At 34.7% G+C, this 19,123-nt stretch overlaps 2 protein-coding genes across 2 annotated transcripts in view; both read right to left on the bottom strand.

Moving 5' to 3' along the window:
* Positions 1–198: 198 nt before the first annotated feature.
* LOC140164192 (uncharacterized) lies at positions 199–639 on the bottom strand. The gene has a single exon (XM_072187436.1). It carries the CDS (start codon positions 637–639, stop codon positions 199–201), a length of 441 nt encoding a protein of 146 aa, XP_072043537.1.
* A 1,660-nt stretch (positions 640–2,299) lies between these two features.
* LOC140163890 (bifunctional arginine demethylase and lysyl-hydroxylase JMJD6-like) overlaps positions 2,300–19,123 on the bottom strand; it is a 40,295-nt gene continuing 23,471 nt past the window's right edge. Inside the window, 3 exon segments of the mRNA XM_072187203.1 lie at positions 2,300–2,394; positions 4,352–4,481; positions 7,296–7,431. Of these exon segments, the coding sequence (XP_072043304.1) occupies positions 2,309–2,394; positions 4,352–4,481; positions 7,296–7,431 (352 nt within the window). The 3' untranslated portion in view covers positions 2,300–2,308.

Below are 19,123 nucleotides of genomic sequence, written 5' to 3'. Positions count from 1 at the left end.
TGTGTTGTTGAATTCGACATGGTGAATACTTTGTGTCATAAGATGCTCCTTCATTACATGCGGGTGAATATAGTCCTTCATCGTTTCATATCATTCCGTACCTATTCCAGTCACATTCTGATTCAATACTACTACTAAGGTGACGCAACTCAAGTTCAAGAACATGAGGCGTGTGACTAAAAGAGTTATAATACACAGTTATTTAACAGATCCCACAAGTCTCTGCCATTTTGTGCGGTTTTGCGCTACTCTGAAGGCGTCCTTAATTGTCAAGTTAATGGCGTTGAGATCGCCTATGAGCTGAGCTAGATATGTGCGGCGAAGTGCTCCACCACGGCGATAGGCTTCTGTGGCCTGATTGTTAGGATGGAGGATGATGGAAAGTGGCAGTTCCGGTCTCCTTATTGCGTGGCCCACAATCCGTAGCCTGTTGCGTGTGAGTGTCAATGTCGCGGGTGCAACTTTTGCCCTGGCATACAGATTGTCGTTTGATAGGCGATCTGGAAAATGCACTCCAAGGCAGTAGCGCATCAGGGCACGGTGAGAAGCGTCAATGGAATTGCCCAATGTGTCTGTGATAACCAAAGCTTCACAGCTGTATAGGAGAACAGATTCGACAGTGGACCTGAAGAGTTGCATTTTGGCGCCGTACTATTCCACACAGAGGTAAGTCGCCGAGCTGTGACCCATGCAACCTGTCTCCTTCGCTGGAAAGCACTAGTGTTATCTGCCACGTTACAGCCTAAGTAGTTAAAGTCATCGCAGACCATCAGGGTGGTACCCGATGTCGTGTGAATGTCCATGTGAGTAGTGTCGCCAATAAACATGACTTTTGTTTTACTGGCATTGAGGCGAAGGCCAACTTTTGCGGATGCTGACTCGAAACGTTGCAATTGGCGCTGGGCAGCCTCTCCACTATCGGCAAGCAGTGCGGCATCATCGGCGTATGCGAGAGCAGGGATTCTGATAGCAGGGTGATTGATTCAATAGAGATGCTAAGTTCTGCAGGATAATGATTTGTGTAATAAAATGCTCATTCATTACATACAGGTGATGGACGTCTTTAATCATTATATACCATCCCATACCAAATTCAGGCTCATTGAGATCAAACAGAGATTATGATTTCTGCAGAATGACTAATTTGTGTCATGATGTTCCTTCATTACATGCAGGTAAAGGAAGTCATTCATCCTGTCAGTACCATCTCATACATATTGTAGTCATATTCAGACCCAGCAGTGAGTGTTAGCTCTATGTGATGAGGATTTGTGGCATAAGATGCACCTTCATTACATGCAGGTAAATTAAGTTCTTCATCATTTCATACCATCCCATACCTATTCCAGTCACATTCGGATCCAATAGAGATGCTAATTCCTGCAAGATGAATAATTTGTGTCATAAGCAGGACATTTGACATTAGTAGAGTGCAGCGCCTGTGTCAGGTCGCTCTCACTTTGCTCTCAAGTTTTTTCATATTGAGTGTGTTTTAAGATCTTTTGCATGCTCAAATTCAACATGTTGGATATATAAGACATAGAGATGTTCATGATGTCACTCATTTCTAGAATAAGTGTGCCATTTCGATGCATTTTCCTACTACTTTTGGTAACATTTCTGCATGTGTTTTACGCTCTCATAGAGAAATACCTTCAACTGGTTGTAGGACAAGATCTTCCAAAGACACCACATTACTAAAAGCTCGTGTTGGTAAAAAATGCATCGGTGACAAATCGTTTTGTGTTGCGGCACCTTCATTGTGGAACAGCCTCCCACGTAACATCAGGGAGGCTTCATGCTTCATGCTTCATGCAGGTAAAGGAAGTTCTTCATCATTTCATACCATCCCATACCTATTCCAGTCATATTCAGATCCAATAGAGATGCTCATTTCTGTAGGATGAATACTTTTTGTCAAAAGATGCTCCTTCATTACCTGTAGGTGTACGAAGTCAATCATCCTGTCATATCTAATACATATTTAAGTCATATTCAGACCCGATAGTGATGCTGATTTCTCCAGGATTAATCGTTGTCTTGTGATACCATTGGTTTGAGTCCACTATAACTGCAATAATTAAACATATGAAATAAGAATAAGAACATTTAGTTGTGTTAAAAATTATATTTATTCACTGAATTTTAAAACACATTATGGTTTGCTGCAATTTGAAACAGTTCATGGAGCTGCTTATGTATAACAGTTTACATGTGTGACAAATTCTGTTAATGACAAGTTTGAGCAAAATATTGAAGCAAAAGATAAGTTTTGTGTACCTTGTTTCAATATCATCTCATACCTAATTCAGTCATATTCAGACCCAATAGTGATGCTGATTTCTCCAGGATGAATAGTTGTCTTGTGATACCACTGGTTTGTGTCCACTATAACTGCAATAATTAAGCATAAGAAGTATAAACATTTAAGTTGTGTTCATTTTTTCACTAAATGTTAGATCATATGGCTTGCTGCACTCTGAAACAGTTCAGGGAGTTGCTTGTCCCTCGTGTATCATACATGACGTGACCTTTAGCCAAACGCCACAAAAGATAATGAATTAAATATATGAATGCAAAACCCACCCAAGTCCATACGTTGGCCAAATTGAGTTAAGCATGGGAAATTGTTGTTATACATAGGCCTGACATATGTATGAAAGAACAACTCAAATTCATCATCTGTGTCTATTGAGCATGTGAGAAATAGCATGTATGAAAGAACCACCCAATTCCGTGATTTGAGTCTTGTAACACATTGATTGAAATCCAGTATGTATAAAAGTTCACTTGTAACACATTCATTGCTGGAGAGTGACTTTTGAAAAAAAATGGGTTTAATAAAGGAACGTGTGTGGTTTATATTACATGGTAGAATGCTTATCAACATCATACATACCTGTGTGCTTTATTTTGTATTATCTTACTAGTGGTAATCTCATTCCAACGTTGTTGTCTTTGTATATGATTCAAAAAACCACCCAAGTCCAAAATTTAAAATGAACCCTACAAAGTCCCTGAAATGCTAATCGTCATACTTTATATGGTTTAATCCACTCATTTGCACGTAAAACTTACCATATTGACCAGGTAAATCTAACTTAAGGAATTAAAATGATACACAGGTTTTTCTCTCAAAATCACTTCCCATGGACTTGGGTGGGTTTTGTATTCATGTATTTTGTACATTGTTTTATATTGTGATTTAGTTAATCGTGTCCCTTTTCACAGTCACTTTTTCAACCCCTAAATTTGTTACATCCCTTTCTGATGTCTTTGTTTATCATGTGCACTGTTCTTGCAGTTGTTTTGCTTTTCTTGCGTTGTTTTAGCTTTAAATGTCCTTGTTTTGAGCAGCTTCCTTAGCATTTATAACCAAATAACACCAAATGAGGTATAGGATTTAGATGATAATTATTTCAATTTGAGACAGCTTAAAATCATTGCAAATGATGAGAATCATCTTTTCTTGAAAAAAAATCAAATACTAGTACACTGAAAAGGTGTTCTTATCTCTTGATAGTCCAAATATTTGCATTTAACTGTCATGAAATACTATCATAGTGTCATCTATATTGTCATCGCTTTAGCATCAAAAAGTGTGCCACAAGGATGTCGTGAGGAAAAACAATGTACATGTACAAGCTTTATCATATAGAGGAAAAACAAAGGACATAATTTCACAATTTTTAATCGTATAGATAGAATCAGACGACGATTTAGTGGCCTCGTTCAATTTGGCAGTGATCCCGATCGGCCGGCTATGTATTTTAACCATTAGTCATGTAAATTTATTCGAAAACATTTGTAACATTGGAATCTTTTCTCCGATTCCAACGGATTTTTAATGACAAAATAGTGTTTCATGACATACTGCAAATTGACAACAAAATAAAATGTTTCTGAAAATGTCATAACTACGTGTTAAACCAAAAGAGTATGATATCTTGGCCACCTCACCCGAAGATTTTTTTTTAATCAATGCAATATAACATATTTTTGCTTCTTCAGTATGTTTCTGTACAGAGATTTTGAGGCATTGGGAATTATCATCATTACCATAGTAGAAGCAAGTAACCTCTATATTTTATAGAGTATTATACACAATTGAAAATCTCACAAAAATAATCTGTATTATTTTGATGCATAACGTGTAAGAATAACAGCATTTTGTAAGTAGTCATCTTTTTATGAAGCTTTGCTGCGAGCAATGTTGTAGGATATGAAAGATCTTAGACAAACTGAATTGATTATCTACATCTAACATCTTACACTCCATGCAAGTCTTAGAAAAGTTCAGACTAGAGTTCCCCATTTATAGGGTCACATGTGATATGTTCAATGCACGTACTAATATCTCCTTTGTTGACAGTGACTTCCACTGCTTGACAAACATTTTCACATTCAGGTGGTGGTATCAGCTGCCATGTTTTCTTGCCTGAGATCTGTGCTTGCCATGATGGCTTGTCAACATTATCAATCTGTGAGAGAAAAACATGAACACAACATAAGTCGTGAATACAAACTATAAAATTATGATTTGACTACAAGATCTTCTGGATCAAATGTGTGCTTCTCTTGCACAAAATCATTCAATATTCTCCTCAATATGGTTAGAGCCAGTATAATTGTTCTTCTCGATGTGTTGTTGTTGCTACCTATGCATTGGCGATTTTGTTGCAGAATTCAGTCTACTACTAGTAATTAAATTGCAAGAGACAGGAATTATCAATGGGTCGTGTAGCGAGTACCAATATCACCCATCATTCTACTAGCCATTGAGAAAACCCGAAATTTCTAATGCTAATGCTGCGATAAGTAAATAACGTTTTCAATGGAATCAAGCAAATTTCTTTTGCTTGCGTCCATACCCTTTATGGTTGTTTGACTTGTTTTCCCGTTTTAGTTTATTGTTTGTAGTTTAGTTTGTATGTAGGACTTTCCTTTAATGTATTGCTTTTTTGAGCACTATTATGTATTACCTCCCGGCATTTGCTGTGCTTTTTGCCAATTATAATAAATATAGGTTGTTTAAAATAGCATTGCGCTAATAGTAAGCATATGTGTTGTAACCTTGTTAAAAATACCACAATTGCACTAATATCACGAGGTACGATAATTAATGTTTATTGCGGAAACATCACTTTTTAAAAATAACACCGTTTTATGACAATTTGTATATAAAGTAATGATGAAATTGCGCAATTGCTATATATAGGTAGTAATATGGCTACTGTCAGTTACAGTGCCTTTCTCCTCAATATGGTTAAAGTCACTATATAGTGTAACATTTGCTTCTTCTAACATTCTTTGTTGCTAAAAATAATGCAGGGGTAATTTTCAGTATTCAGTTTAGTGTTACCAATGGGTCATGTAGTGATCGAGGGCCAACATCACCTATCAACCCATGATGTTGCCTCGCCACTGAGAAAAATCAGAAATTTCATCTTTCATTGGTACCTTAGTATGTACCTTGGCATGTCACAATCAACATGATCGAAGTATATTTGCATTGAGCATACACCGCCTTACCTCAAAGTGCTCACTACTATCGGACTAATTTACTAAGTGTGATACTTGAGTGTTGAAATGCTTACTTTTCCGTTTACATCATAAGTCACTTTGTTGAGTTCTATTAGAATCAAGTATTTGATGAATAGCAAATCCTGTTAGTTGAGTGTCACGTTCTTAAGTCATCCGTGATAAATGCATGAACATTACTAGCCCGCTACGTGTTTGAGGTGGTCTGGGCAAGATGGACCTCTTTGAAGATATCTTGAAGAAATCTAAATGACAATTATCTTCAACCTTCATATTTTTCATTTCCTTTCATGGGGCAAGTGCACATTTCCCTTTGCTAAGTGCTTGGGAAATCCAGAAAACAATATTTCCATACATATATTTTGCTTTCTTCTATTCAAGAGACTTTTCTCATAGACTTGTTTACAAGCGAAATGAACTTAATAACACATATTGAAAATCAATTTCTAGTTTTCCTAGAACCGGTTTTCATCAAGTTTGAAAACGTGACTATGTTTTGAAGATTTTAAATTTAAAATCATTTATCAAATTCGGTTGAACTTGGGCCATTTTCAAAATGTATTCCACAATTGGCCATCAGTTGTTGTTTTTGCAGCTAGAGTGTTAATTCAGCAGCACTTTCTTATCCCATTTAGTAATCAGTATGATATCTCAACAAAAGTCAGTGCTAATAACTCCAGATTGATTCGTCGTAAATAAGTATTATTTCTTTAATCTTCTGACTAGAGAAACATTTTAGAACAGGTTTTTAATTTTAACCCCTGTGCATTTTTTTACCCTTGATATCTTGGAATACCCAATGGTGCCCATTAGGTACCTGTTAGATTGAAGTTTGGAATTAAATCAAAATACTGGACTTACTATTTTTAGCAAACTTACGTGTGATACCATCACACTTCGTCAGGCAACTGACCCGCTGGACTGGTCATTAGAGCGGGCATTTAGTTACTGTTCACCTAGTGCATGTCTGTCTCTGATTATTTTAATGTTTTTATCAACAAAGAAAAATGGAAGGTTTAAAAAGCAATTTTCTACCTCACATGTGCCTGTTGTATGTTCAAATTTAAAAAGATATGAAAAAAGTATCACAATTCCATTGCAAGAGGGCACATTGCAAGAGTTCATTCACATACTGCAAATAGGCACTTGAATCTGAAATGTTTCAAGGGTGTTTCAATAAAAACGCAACCCATCTTTAACGCTTTTTTCTGCAGATATTTGTATATTCCATGTCGGGTGTTGTATTGTTTTCTACTGACAGTTTCGCCAGAAACGTTCTTGCTTTCTCAAAGCGTTGATAGTTGATCCATCTGCTTGGTCCAGGAACCTTGACCAGATGTTTTGATTTTCCCAGAAGTGGTACTCCTGTCTCCAGTTATGGTCTTAAGCAGAGTATCAAATATGTGACTCAGAAAGAATTCATGTGCCCTCTTTTCTTTTTATGATGAGAAAGCCCAAAGGCGTCTGCCGAAACTGTCAACAGCAAAACGTCTTGGTCATGACAAACGAACTCAGAATAGCTGATTAATAAACAGACCCGATGAACCTCTTCAATCACGTTGTGTAATCAGCCTTGGCATTCCGAGGGCCAAATTCCTGATCATTGGCAAATCTGTCCAAGTTCGAGGAGAAAGAGAATTCATAAAGGACTGATTATTTTTCCATCCCCGCATCCTCTTTGAAATTCTTGCTTAAGAAATTTTGTAAAATTTAGGCAAAATGAGTTAAAATCCTAAGCACTATTCTTAGCTTACATGAATATCGGCACCAGGCCCTGGACCACCCATGAACATCCAGTCTAAGGCACTTGACTCTGATGTAGGTGGTATAAAGTAAGGTCTCTCGTAATGTTTTCTTAGTTCTGTTTGGACGCGCTGGTCACAGTTACTCCTGTGTGTAGAAAACAAGAACACAAATGGAATTAAATTAGATTAAATAATATTCAAAATTTCAAAGGTAATATAATGATACAGGTGTCCAAAAAGGCCTGACGACCCGGGCTATCACCTTTATCCTGAGAACAAAAGGTTTGAAACATTACTTAGAAATTACATTACACGAAATGAGTAAATACATGAACAAGGTACTCCATTACATAAAAATTAAAATTGTACAACATCGCTATTATGTTTGCTTATAGTGTGGCGTACACTATAGCAGTTCTGTTTGATCAATAATATCTAGCATTTAGACATGTCTCCAGCAACAGAAAGCATACGAAATAGAAGCAAGTGCCTTGTCTGATGTCAAGATCTCACAGACATCCAAAGGAGCTGCTTTTGAGATCCTTTCCAAGTAATACAGACTCGCGTCTCTGTACAACACATCTCACTCAAACTCACGTAGCCATAATTTGCAACACCTGTCTGAAATGTAAGATACGTTATTTGAATCCCAGAATTCATTTTTTACATGATGAGATGTGTGGTATTTACCTATTACCCTACAATACGCAGACACAATATTGTATTGATCAGAATTCTTTGCAGTATACCATTCAATCAGGGACAATATAATTCAACACAAGCGTCACAAATTGCAATTCCATTCCCTTGAGAAAAACCTCCTGTACAAAAACTTCAGTGCTTTGTTGAATTTCATCAAGAAAACAAGATGTATAAAATGAGAGAGAAGATATCCAAATTAGATTAAAGATTCGTCAGAGGATTAATTCACAAAAATTGATCACACATATCCCAACTGAAATTAGATTAACCGTTACAACTAACAACACGCCAAGAGTCAACAATCTACTTTACCTAAGTAGTTTTTTAGTTCAATAAAAAGTGACAATTTCTTATGAAATAGTTTTCATCTTGATAATCGTAAACCCATTCCATATGATTAAAATTCTTATTTCTTATAATCCATGTATTTATTAATATATTTGTCAGTGTTCTTGGTATTTTGACAGGGACATCTTGGCATTTATTTTCAGATGTTTTCCCGTTATTTTTAGGTTAGGCTTACTTCAAGATTAAAAGATTAAGAGAGATTATAATCTAAAAATTTAAAAATTTAAAACTTTTGTACCTTTCAGCAAGACTTTAGGGCGTATTACACTAAATCACTGCGCGAAAGGTGCAATGGTGATGAGTTCCGGTTAAAAGTATATGGCTACTGGAGACAATGTGGTGTCCTTAGGGACCATATTCTTCGTGAGGTTGACATGTTCTGATTTAAATGAAAGATGCTAGCCTATTAATGACTAAAATAGATATGAAATTATACAAATCGATTTCACAAGAAAAGTAGGCCCTGTCCGAATTACTGCTAACGGAACAAGTTTTAATGCTAGTTTTGGCGTTGAAATAGCGGCGTCGCTTTTCAACATTTTTTAATAAAAACTGATTCTATAAAGTTCCCCAAAATTGAAGCTTAAATAAAATGTCAGTCCTTAATTAATACAGGGATGACGTAAAAAAGTGAAAAAATATTGTCACGCCTGGTAGAAAACGCCGTTTAAAAAAGTTGATTTTTACGTGCTTTTCAATGGAGAAGTTATTTGGTGGTTTACGCCCTTGAAAGCATGTTAAAAATGGTGGAATGAGCCATAAAATTCGGAATTTAAAGTTATTAAAGAACGTTTTCCCCTTAAACTGATTTATTTTGAAATGAGAATATTCTATTTTATAATCCCGAAGCTTTCAAACAAGATTTTAGAGTATAAATTTCTGGAAAATTCGCTGGAAACAGGGTTTGGTACCAAAGCTGGCAATGGCGGCCATGTTTGTTCAGATATACCATTTTGAGCTTAAAATCGAATAACCATTCAACTTTTAAAATTTTTGTTTAAGAAAATGGTACAATAATTGAAAAACGTATAACATGAAATGCGTTTATAAGATACTCTCGGAAACATTTATCCCATCAAAGTTATCCAAGTACCTCCAACTGCCTTATCAATAGCGTTTAAGGTGACGTTTCTATTTTCCTCTCAATTTTAACGAAATTTGGTCGGTATCTGGCGTTATTATATACAATGCGGCCGTTTTCAATTCTCTAGAGGGAAATTAATTAACAAAGTTTGTGACGAGTTTCTTTGATTGAAGATATTGTAATAATTATTATCAGACATTGGGAGAAAATATGCACGCAAGGGGGGGGGGTGTTGTGTCTTTATACCCCTACCCCTAACGTTTTCGACCTGGGCGTATACTCGTGCAATGAGATGATGCTTGTCGGGGGGGGGGGGGGGGGGGATTCAGAAACCTTTGTGCATTTTGCTTATGTAATGTGCAACTTAAGTTATTTGACTCACTGTTGTTAAAGTTTTAACTATTATGACGTCATAATTGTATTTAATGATCGATCAAACCTGCTATAAACTCTGTATATATCCATAATTGGTCAAAAGTACCCAAAATGGCGGGTTTTTAATGTATCAAAAATTGTTTAGAGAACCCTTTATAGCAGATTGGTGTAATGTATGAATTAAAGAAATGACACTTTTTCTTAGAATGGTTTATAGTTTCCAAAAATAGAGAAAAGTTAAAAAAAAATCAAACCTCTTGTGCGGTTCAAGGGCGTATTACACTAAATCACTGCGCGAAAGGTGCAATGGTGATGAGTTCCGGTTAAAAGTATATGGCTACTGGAGACAATGTGGTGTCCTTAGGGACCATATTCTTCGTGAGGTTGACATGTTCTGATTTAAATGAAAGATGCTAGCCTATTAATGACTAAAATAGATATGAAATTATACAAATCGATTTCACAAGAAAAGTAGGCCCTGTCCGAATTACTGCTAACGGAACAAGTTTTAATGCTAGTTTTGGCGTTGAAATAGCGGCGTCGCTTTTCAACATTTTTAATAAAAACTGATTCTATAAAGTTCCCCAAAATTGAAGCTTAAATAAAATTTCAGTCCTTAATTAATACAGGGATGACGTAAAAAAGTGAAAAATATTGTCACGCCTGGTAGAAAACGCCGTTTAAAAAAGTTGATTTTTACGTGCTTTTCAATGGAGAAGTTATTTGGTGGTTTACGCCCTTTAGTTGAACGAGTTACCAATATCCATAAATCTCTCATGCTATAGCTGTCTCTTCCCTCTGTACTCTCGCTCTCTCATCTATCCCTCCCTCTCTTTCTCTCTAAACCTCCTTTTCTCTTTCTACTTTCTTCTGTCTCCCTCTTTCATCTCCTCTGCCTTCTCCTCTTCCTTTTATTCTCTCTCTCACTTACTCTTCTGTTCTGTCCTTTAATTCCACTGTCTTATCTCTCTCGTTCTCTCTCTCTCCTTTTAGTTCTCCCTCATCCCACATATTTCTGCCCCAAATTAGAGGAGTTAAAAGCATCTGATGTTATTAATGCATTAAATTCAGGACAAGTGGTTTATCTAGTACATAGGGGCTGTAGGTCTCACCTATTTGTAATGTTATTATTTTCATTGTGGTCGCCCGAGACATTCATTTAGGTTCTCTTATGAGCGTTTATTCAGTTAATGTTTTGAGAGCCGAGTCTACATTGAACTTGAGTATTTATGTCTGCACTAAATGCTTGCAGAGTTGCCGGGGAGCAGAGAAATACACAAACAAACAAAATAAATGTTATTTCTTGTCCATTAGAGGCTCTATAAATTTCTTTAAACTTACAATATCAAATTAAGTTCACGTTAAGTTTTATGATAATCAATGAAATCATTAAATTAATATATCACTTTGATTTTGAATCAAATAATAACAATCGTTATACGACGTACATATAACCTAAATTTGGAAACTTTTTTTGTTTAAGTTTTCATTCTATTTTGTTTAACAAAGCAATCAAATACTGCCCTTTTGTCTCATTTTACCATACCTGACTATATTTTACACAGTCACTGTTTTACAATGTAATACATCAGTCGCAGGTGACGGGATAACACTTAAAGAAGTTGATTACATTTCTTCAGATCAATCGTTTTCCTCATCTCATAGAGCTTTGAATTGTGCATATTTAATTACGAATATACTTTATTTATACATAATGTAATGCAGCTTCATGGTTTCATTTATTTCAGAAATGTATTAAATATCACCCAGCTGAAAACTGAAGGTATAATAGGTTTGTCTGGTTGACCAGATTAAGATTAAATCTTAATTTCAAAATAATCAGATGACTGGGAGTTTACACAATTTTATAAAATATCAGCATAATAATATATCACAGATAGGACATAGTTTTGTATATTCAGTATGCTTGCACACTTTGAGAATATAAAAGCCCATTATTGGCTTTGCAAATTGACTGATTCACATGTACTTCTCTTTATGTGTATACGATGTATTGTTGGTCGAAGCAGCCAAAACAAAAAGTAGTTCGCAGCATCTTGCGAATGGTAGTGAGCTTTAGCAAAAATTGCATTGCTCAATTCGTAGCGAGCGTGTAGAAGAATTCAAATATCACAGATATACTTTTGTAGGTCCTGTGGTTCTTGAGTTATGTCGTAAAGAGGGCTGAAACAACAATACTTTTGTAAAACGTACGTAACTCATTAACAACAATAAATTAAGCAAGTTTTCAAAGTATATGATTTGTAGAATGAACTTTTGCAAAACACCAAAGTGTTATTTTTCAATAATATATTGATTCAGATAATAAAATGAAATGAAATATTTCGGCGTAAAAATGGTGTAATAATCGGATTAACTATCACAGCAATTAGGCCAATCAAATTAAATAATCACCCACCATTAATTGTCACAGAAACCAATTAATCACCATTCATTTTAGAAAAGTGTATTAAAGAACACATTAAAATTCTCCGAAAGTCCAAGTCGTGGAACAGTGCCTAATTTGCATTAATCCAAAATGGCCGCTTATGCAGGGGTGAAATTTAAAATTTGGTCAATTGTTGTTAAAAACCATTCCAGTGTATTTCTTTCGTCAGTATAGTTTGACCTATCTCCGATTCTTGAGTTATGGGGAAAAGGTCAAAAACGTGTCATAACACATATCTCTCATGAAATAGCTTTAAGGGGTACTACACCCTGCCCAATTTTGTGCCTATTTTTGCATTTTTCTCAAAAATCATAGCGTATTGGGGACAAGTAAGATTACTACAACTACTGCACTGGAAATTTTATTTCAGCACAGACAACAGTTGTGGAGTTACAGTCAAAAATGAGGAAAACCAATATTTAATCAATAAATCAATAACTACTTACTTTGAGTTGCCGAATTTTCAGTACAAAAGTTGTAGTCCTTGCCCCTATAATATACATATCCTAGCAAACACAAAAACGTTTTAAAAACGTTTTAAATAAGTTATATTTTGGCTTTTGGTTTAGGTAAAAATGTTTTAATAACATTAAAATGTCGGGTTATATAAAGGTCATGATAACGTTTTAAAACGTTTTGTACGAAAACACACTACAGCAATATTTTTAAAATGTTTTCAAACTGTTATTGTAAACTATTTTTGCAAACATATTTGGCCAAATATTTTGTCAACACTTAAATAACATGATGTTAAAATATTTGCATCCAGCAAACACAGAAATGTTCTTAAAATGTTTTTTACAAAACGTTTTAATAACATTCAAATGTCGGGTTATATAAAGGTCATGAAAACGTTTTAAAAACGTTATTGCTAATATTTTGGGCAATCATTTTTCACAAAATATTTTTTCAACCCCAAAATAACATTCTTTTTAGAATGTTTTGTATCAAGTTTTCATAACTGTTTTTGGAATGTTATTAAAACGTTTTTATACCCTTTATATAACCCGACATTTAAACGTTTTCTGTAAAACATTTTCTGTTTGCTGAGCAGTAGATAATCAAAAAATGTTTTTTAATTTATGGAAACGTTTTATACCCTTAGTATACCCTTTATATAACCCGACATTTAAACGTTTTCTGACAACCTTTTATAACCTTTTGCGAATGATGCCGAAAACGTTTTGTGTTTGCTGGGATCTTACTTGTCGCCAATGTGCTATATCTTTTGAGAAAATGCAAAAATAGGCACAGAATTGGCCAGGGGTGTAGTAACTTAACTTGTAAACAAAGATAAATGATCAAATTATATTACTCAGGGCACATACCAGTATACACTGCATAATTAATTTGAAACACTTACAATTTTGACCAAAAGTGACATTTGGTTAAAATAAGTGCACAATATATAAAACTAAGTTCCATAGAAGCTGAAACATTCTTGTCAGAGCAAAATATTCAAATCATTGCAACAAATTGCTAATACACTCATATCATACTCAGAAAAAAAAAAAACTTACTTGTTCTTCGCTAAAAGCATGTTGAATTAAATCCATCACAAATCCATCAGAAAGAGATTAAATTAGCAGCAAAAATCCTGCATGATTGATGACTCTTTTATGTTAGACTCCTTCCGTGTATATGTTGACTAAAATTGATTGGATGTGTTTTTGACACAAACACTCAGGAAACGAGTCGTGTAATGGCATAAATAAGCAGCACACAATAAAAGCCTATGCGTGCCTATACAGGCTGTAAGACTTGCATGAGTGATTATGATTGTAAATTGATAACCAGGGGTTCCCAAAGCAACGTGTTTTCATCTCAATTTTTGGCAGTAAGGTCCAGTCTAATTATAGTCCAACGTTTTTGTAGTTTTTATAGTCCAATGTGTTTTTTGTTGCAGCAAATACCATTATTTTCTGCTCTCTGTTGCAACTTGGTTCTCGGCTACAAATGAATGTTTAACGTTATTTGGGGCTCTGTTCGGCTTCCTAAAATCTCGAAGTGCAACAAATGCAGTGGTAAATTACCTCCCCAACTGTTGTAACAGCAAAAATCACGCAAAATGACATCAACCCATATACTGGCCCTAAAACGCTAACAATTCTTGTTGTTGTTTTTTTCCGTTGTTACTCATAAAGTCTTGTGTGACCAATATTTTAGCTCACAATTGCCAGGTCGAGATGTCTTTTGGGGCTAAAACCCATTAGGATGGACTGAACGTTAATCTTAATATCAAATCACCTTTTTTTGGATTGTGTTTCACCTCCAAACAAGACGCAATTATCTGAGGGGCTGTGACTGTGATATTGTGTAGGTTCGGTCACTAGTGCATTTTATGACACAAACGCACTGAGTCTTTTTACACAAGTTTTTGGTGTCTCCACAAAATGAACCAAAATGGCAAGATAATTCCTGCATTTGCCGGTATCCATTTCATTCATTTACTGAGGATGGGGACATAAGTGGGTTGGAGTTTATGTTCATCACTACACATTTTTACTCTACTTTTCAAGTACTTTCATGGTACTGTATAACGGAATATTTTAGCTGCAAACATTGTTCACAAAATATTCGATTGAGGGTTTTATTCAGTTTCAAACAGCTGATCGTTAAAGCTTTTGAGTCAAACATTTTTTTCGCGGGCTTTTAAATTTGCGGTGACTGAAATCAGCTGTGTAAAGTGAAAATAAACACCTCGCAAACAAATCTATTACACAGAACTTATTTCTAATGGATTACATGTTACCATTGCACTTATGAGTGTCCTTATTTAGGACAAAGCACTTTACCAATTTATGACAAAGATGAAGCGAGTCGTTCCTTACCCTATTGACTCAAAAAGTACAAAAGCAGAAGCATTATAAAGTAAAATATCAGAATATAACATAATATTACTAGTATAGGGCGGCGCTATGGGGAGATATTTGAGTTAGCATTTTGTCCTGCTACATTAGTGGAACCAATAATTTTTTGTCATCCTTACACCTCAAAATTTGCCTCAAATCTTCAAAATTATATCATGTTTCATTTTATTAATAGGCAATTGTTAAATAATCCCCCCCCCCCCTTGTGTCTTGATAACATCAGTGTCACAACCAATGGCTCTAAAAAGTCGAGTCAACTTGTTATGTTTCAGATTTGTAGGAACAGGTTCTGGGTTTGCAGAAACAGGTTACATCATACATGTGTATAAAATACAAGCTACGCTAACCCAATAGGAACACATTTTTCATTAGTCCTGTTTTAATTCTGGGTATAGGACTGGTTGTCTTTGCCAATGGCACGCTTTGTTTACAACAATGACTTCAGGCATTTCAGGTGTTTTTGTAACTTGACACTGTTTGGCAGTTTTCTTGTAGTAAACATTCTTAGTCCCTGGACTTTTCCTCATTTAAGGAATTCACTGTATAATGCTATTAGGTGTCACATACTCAACACACTTTGTGATAAGCGTTATTGTAAGCGGACACTTTTGACCCATTTTCCTTAAGTATGTTGAGTGCGATGCTCGCTATGAGAAGAAAAGAAGAACTTTAACATTCGACCTCTGGGAATTCAATTTGTTGAAAAAGAAAATAAAAGCTTCTTTAAATGAAATTTAAGGTAGGCCTATACTGAAACAAGTTGTGCTCCTTTCTCAAAAAAGTTCTTAAATGAGCTATGCTTAGCTTTAGCTCTGTGATAATTTGTTTTTCTGATACTTTATACTAAATAGATTTATTCTTGGTGCATTCAGCCCTGCACGAATTGTGAAAATTGAAACTTAGTATCATGTATGATATTTAAACTACACTCTAAATTATGTGTTCATTAAATTATTTGTGCGACAGTACCTTGCTCTTCTGTGCATCACTGCACTAAGACAAAGACTTTATAAACACAACTTGATTGCAATGAGATACACGTTAATATCTATTCACTGTAAAAGCAGATATTTTTGCAAACATTCAGTTTCTGAACATATCTAATTCAACTTGATAATTAGATAATGTCATTTATTGACAAGCAAAAACAATTGTGAATGTGATGTGTGTTTTAATTCACTTCATTTTAATATAATCAGTGATATAATAATCATACTACGTTTATCCATGTGTTTACCTATACCAGAATACACCAGCACTACAAAAATGTTGTAATCAAAAACTACACATCCTCAATAGATATTATTTATGACTGCAACTCATCAATCCTTCAGGTTGACCTATATCTTGGCAGATAACAACCCTTGTCTATCCAGATTTCATTTGAAAAAAAAAAAAAAAACTTTAAAAAACAATGTTGTGGGCCATAAATAGACAACACCTTCCACACACCTCTCCTACGCGGTCTGAATCATCAAACATTGATGGCTACTCCCAATTCCAAAATTAAACATCACTAGATTTTTTTAAAATGAAGCATATACAAAAAGTATATAATTATTTGAAATGGTATTGTGTACACCTGTTACATGCTTCACGGTGTATTTACTTTTCGTGTGCATCACGCCGTACAAGTCTAAAAGTCCAGTAAACAAAAAGTAAAAGTGCATTTTGAGGAAATTCAATCTGTTTGACTTCCTCCCTGTAATAGACTTGTTACTATTATGGGATGACGATGATGGATCATGGGTAAACAGGGTTCATTGTCGTGCGCCTGTAATGGGTTTCTATAGTTTCAGTTAGCATTTCAACTCGTGTGCTATTTCCAAGCTTAGTTTATTATTAGTTAAACCCTGTTTGTTTATGCAATACGTAAAGATAAGGTCGTATCAAATGAGAATGAAACGAGGCTATGTAAACCACAAATGTATGAAAAATGTCTTATTCCAGAGTTTTTCCCCAACCTCATATGGAAAAAAATTACATCAAAAAAGTATTGATAAATATTGTCTGATATATCAGTTTATGACACTACTAACTCCCGATTGGAGATTTTAAAGAAAACAATTAATTGTTACACCTAAATCTAGAGACATGTAGAAGTTCAATGGAAATAAATACCATTCAAACTACAAAACTGCATGTGGTATATTTCAAAGAAAAAAAAATGTACACCTAAATCTTGGGACACGTAGAAGTTCATTGTTTAAAACAAATAGCATACAAATCACCGAAATGCAGACAGATACATTTGAAGCTAAATGTGAAAGTACATTGAGTAAAACGAGCTTAATTTTGTACATATTTTACATATTGAAACACATCCCTTTTGTTAAACTGGAAATACAATTTAAACTTTAACATTGGGCACCTTTTGGGAAAAAGGGGCGAAAACATACAGTAATATTGTGCACGTTTTCTTACATTTGCAGTCACAAAATTTAAAGACATGGTATTGGTATATAAAACATTCAGAATCTTAGGTAAATTGGCTAAAATATAACTCTTCATTTTGATAATTTATGTTAATGTTAATAATTGATTATGAGAGAGGATATAAAATGTGTTTCCCAAAATAAAAATAAAAACGCATTAGTCTTTATGCAAGTCTTTGGCCTTGATTGTCACAGAATTAAAAAAAAAGACATATCCTAAAATACATGTAGTTGTTTGTTTGCCTTCATTCTAAACAAATGGCCAAATATTAAACTCCTATTTTATTTTCAGTTACATATAGTTCCGACGAGCGGGTTGAGCTATGATTCATTTGCCATAACAGTATTTTTCATCCCCAAAATTCTACAATTGGCACTTCGCTTATGGATACAGAATTAAGTGCTAATGGGAAAAAAAAAGAAGAGGAATCGCATCCAAAGCAGAGCAACTAAGAGCTGTCTCTTATGACACTGTAGACTCACAGACTAGATTAAAGTATTCTCTAGGGGTTAGAGGTCAGACATTAAGATGCATCTTTTATTAGGAGAGAGATATTGAATATAGCGTTGATTTCACAAACTTTGGTCAGACCAGGAAATCCAATGATTTTACTAAGACTTGTTTGATTTGTTTGTTTTTTGTAGGTCATGCAGGATATGTTGTGAATATTATATTGGCAGGGAATGGCATTTCCATAACAATTGCAGTCACAAGATTCAAAGACTTGGCACGGGTCTACTAAAACATATAGTATATAGGTTATGGTATAACTCTTAATTTTGATAATTTTTGGCGGTTGTAATAATTGAATATATGAATACAAAAGCCACCTAAGTCCATACTTAAACCAAATTGAGTTAAGCATGGGAAAGTGTTGCTTTACATAGGCCTGTCATATGTATGAAAAAACAACTCAAATTCATCCTCTGTGTCTATTGAAAATGTGAAAAATAGCATGTATGAAAGAATCACCCAATTCCATGATTTGAGTCTTGTAACACATTGATTAAAATCCAGTATGTATAAAAGTCCACTTGTAACACATTCATTGCTAGAGAGTGACTTTTGAAAAAAATGGGTTTAATAAAAGAAAGTGTGTGGTTTATATTACATAGCAGAATGCTTATCAACATTATACATACCTGTGCGCTTTATTTTGTATTATCTTACTAGTGGTAATCTCATTCTAACATTGTTGTCTTTGTATATGATTCAAAAACCACCTAAGTCCAAAATTTAAAATGAACCCCACGAAGTCCCTGAAATGCTAATCGTCATACCTAATACAGGTTAATCCACTCATTTGCACGTAAAACTTACCATATTGACCAGGTAAATCTAACTGAAGAAATTAAAATGATACACAGGTTTTTTTCTCAAAATCACTTCCCATGGACTTAGGTGGGTTTTGTATTCATGTATTCAATTGCTTATGAAAGAGGGTAGAAACTGTGTTTGCCTAAATATAAAACGCATAAGCCACTTAGTCTTTATGCAAGTCTTTGGGCTTGATTGTCACAGCAGGAACAAAGACCCAAAGACCTATCCTTAAAATACATGCTGTTATTTGTTT

Source organism: Amphiura filiformis, chromosome 11, assembly GCF_039555335.1.
Source record: "Amphiura filiformis chromosome 11, Afil_fr2py, whole genome shotgun sequence".
Classification (NCBI taxonomy): domain Eukaryota; kingdom Metazoa; phylum Echinodermata; class Ophiuroidea; order Amphilepidida; family Amphiuridae; genus Amphiura; species Amphiura filiformis.
Note: the sequence above shows the minus strand (reverse complement) of the source record. Positions and strands in the feature narration are given on the sequence as shown.

Coding starts and splice junctions, on each gene's coding strand:
- LOC140164192 (XM_072187436.1), bottom strand. CDS start 639: ATGCAACTCTTCAGGTCCACTGTCGAATCTGTTCTCCTATACAGCTGT.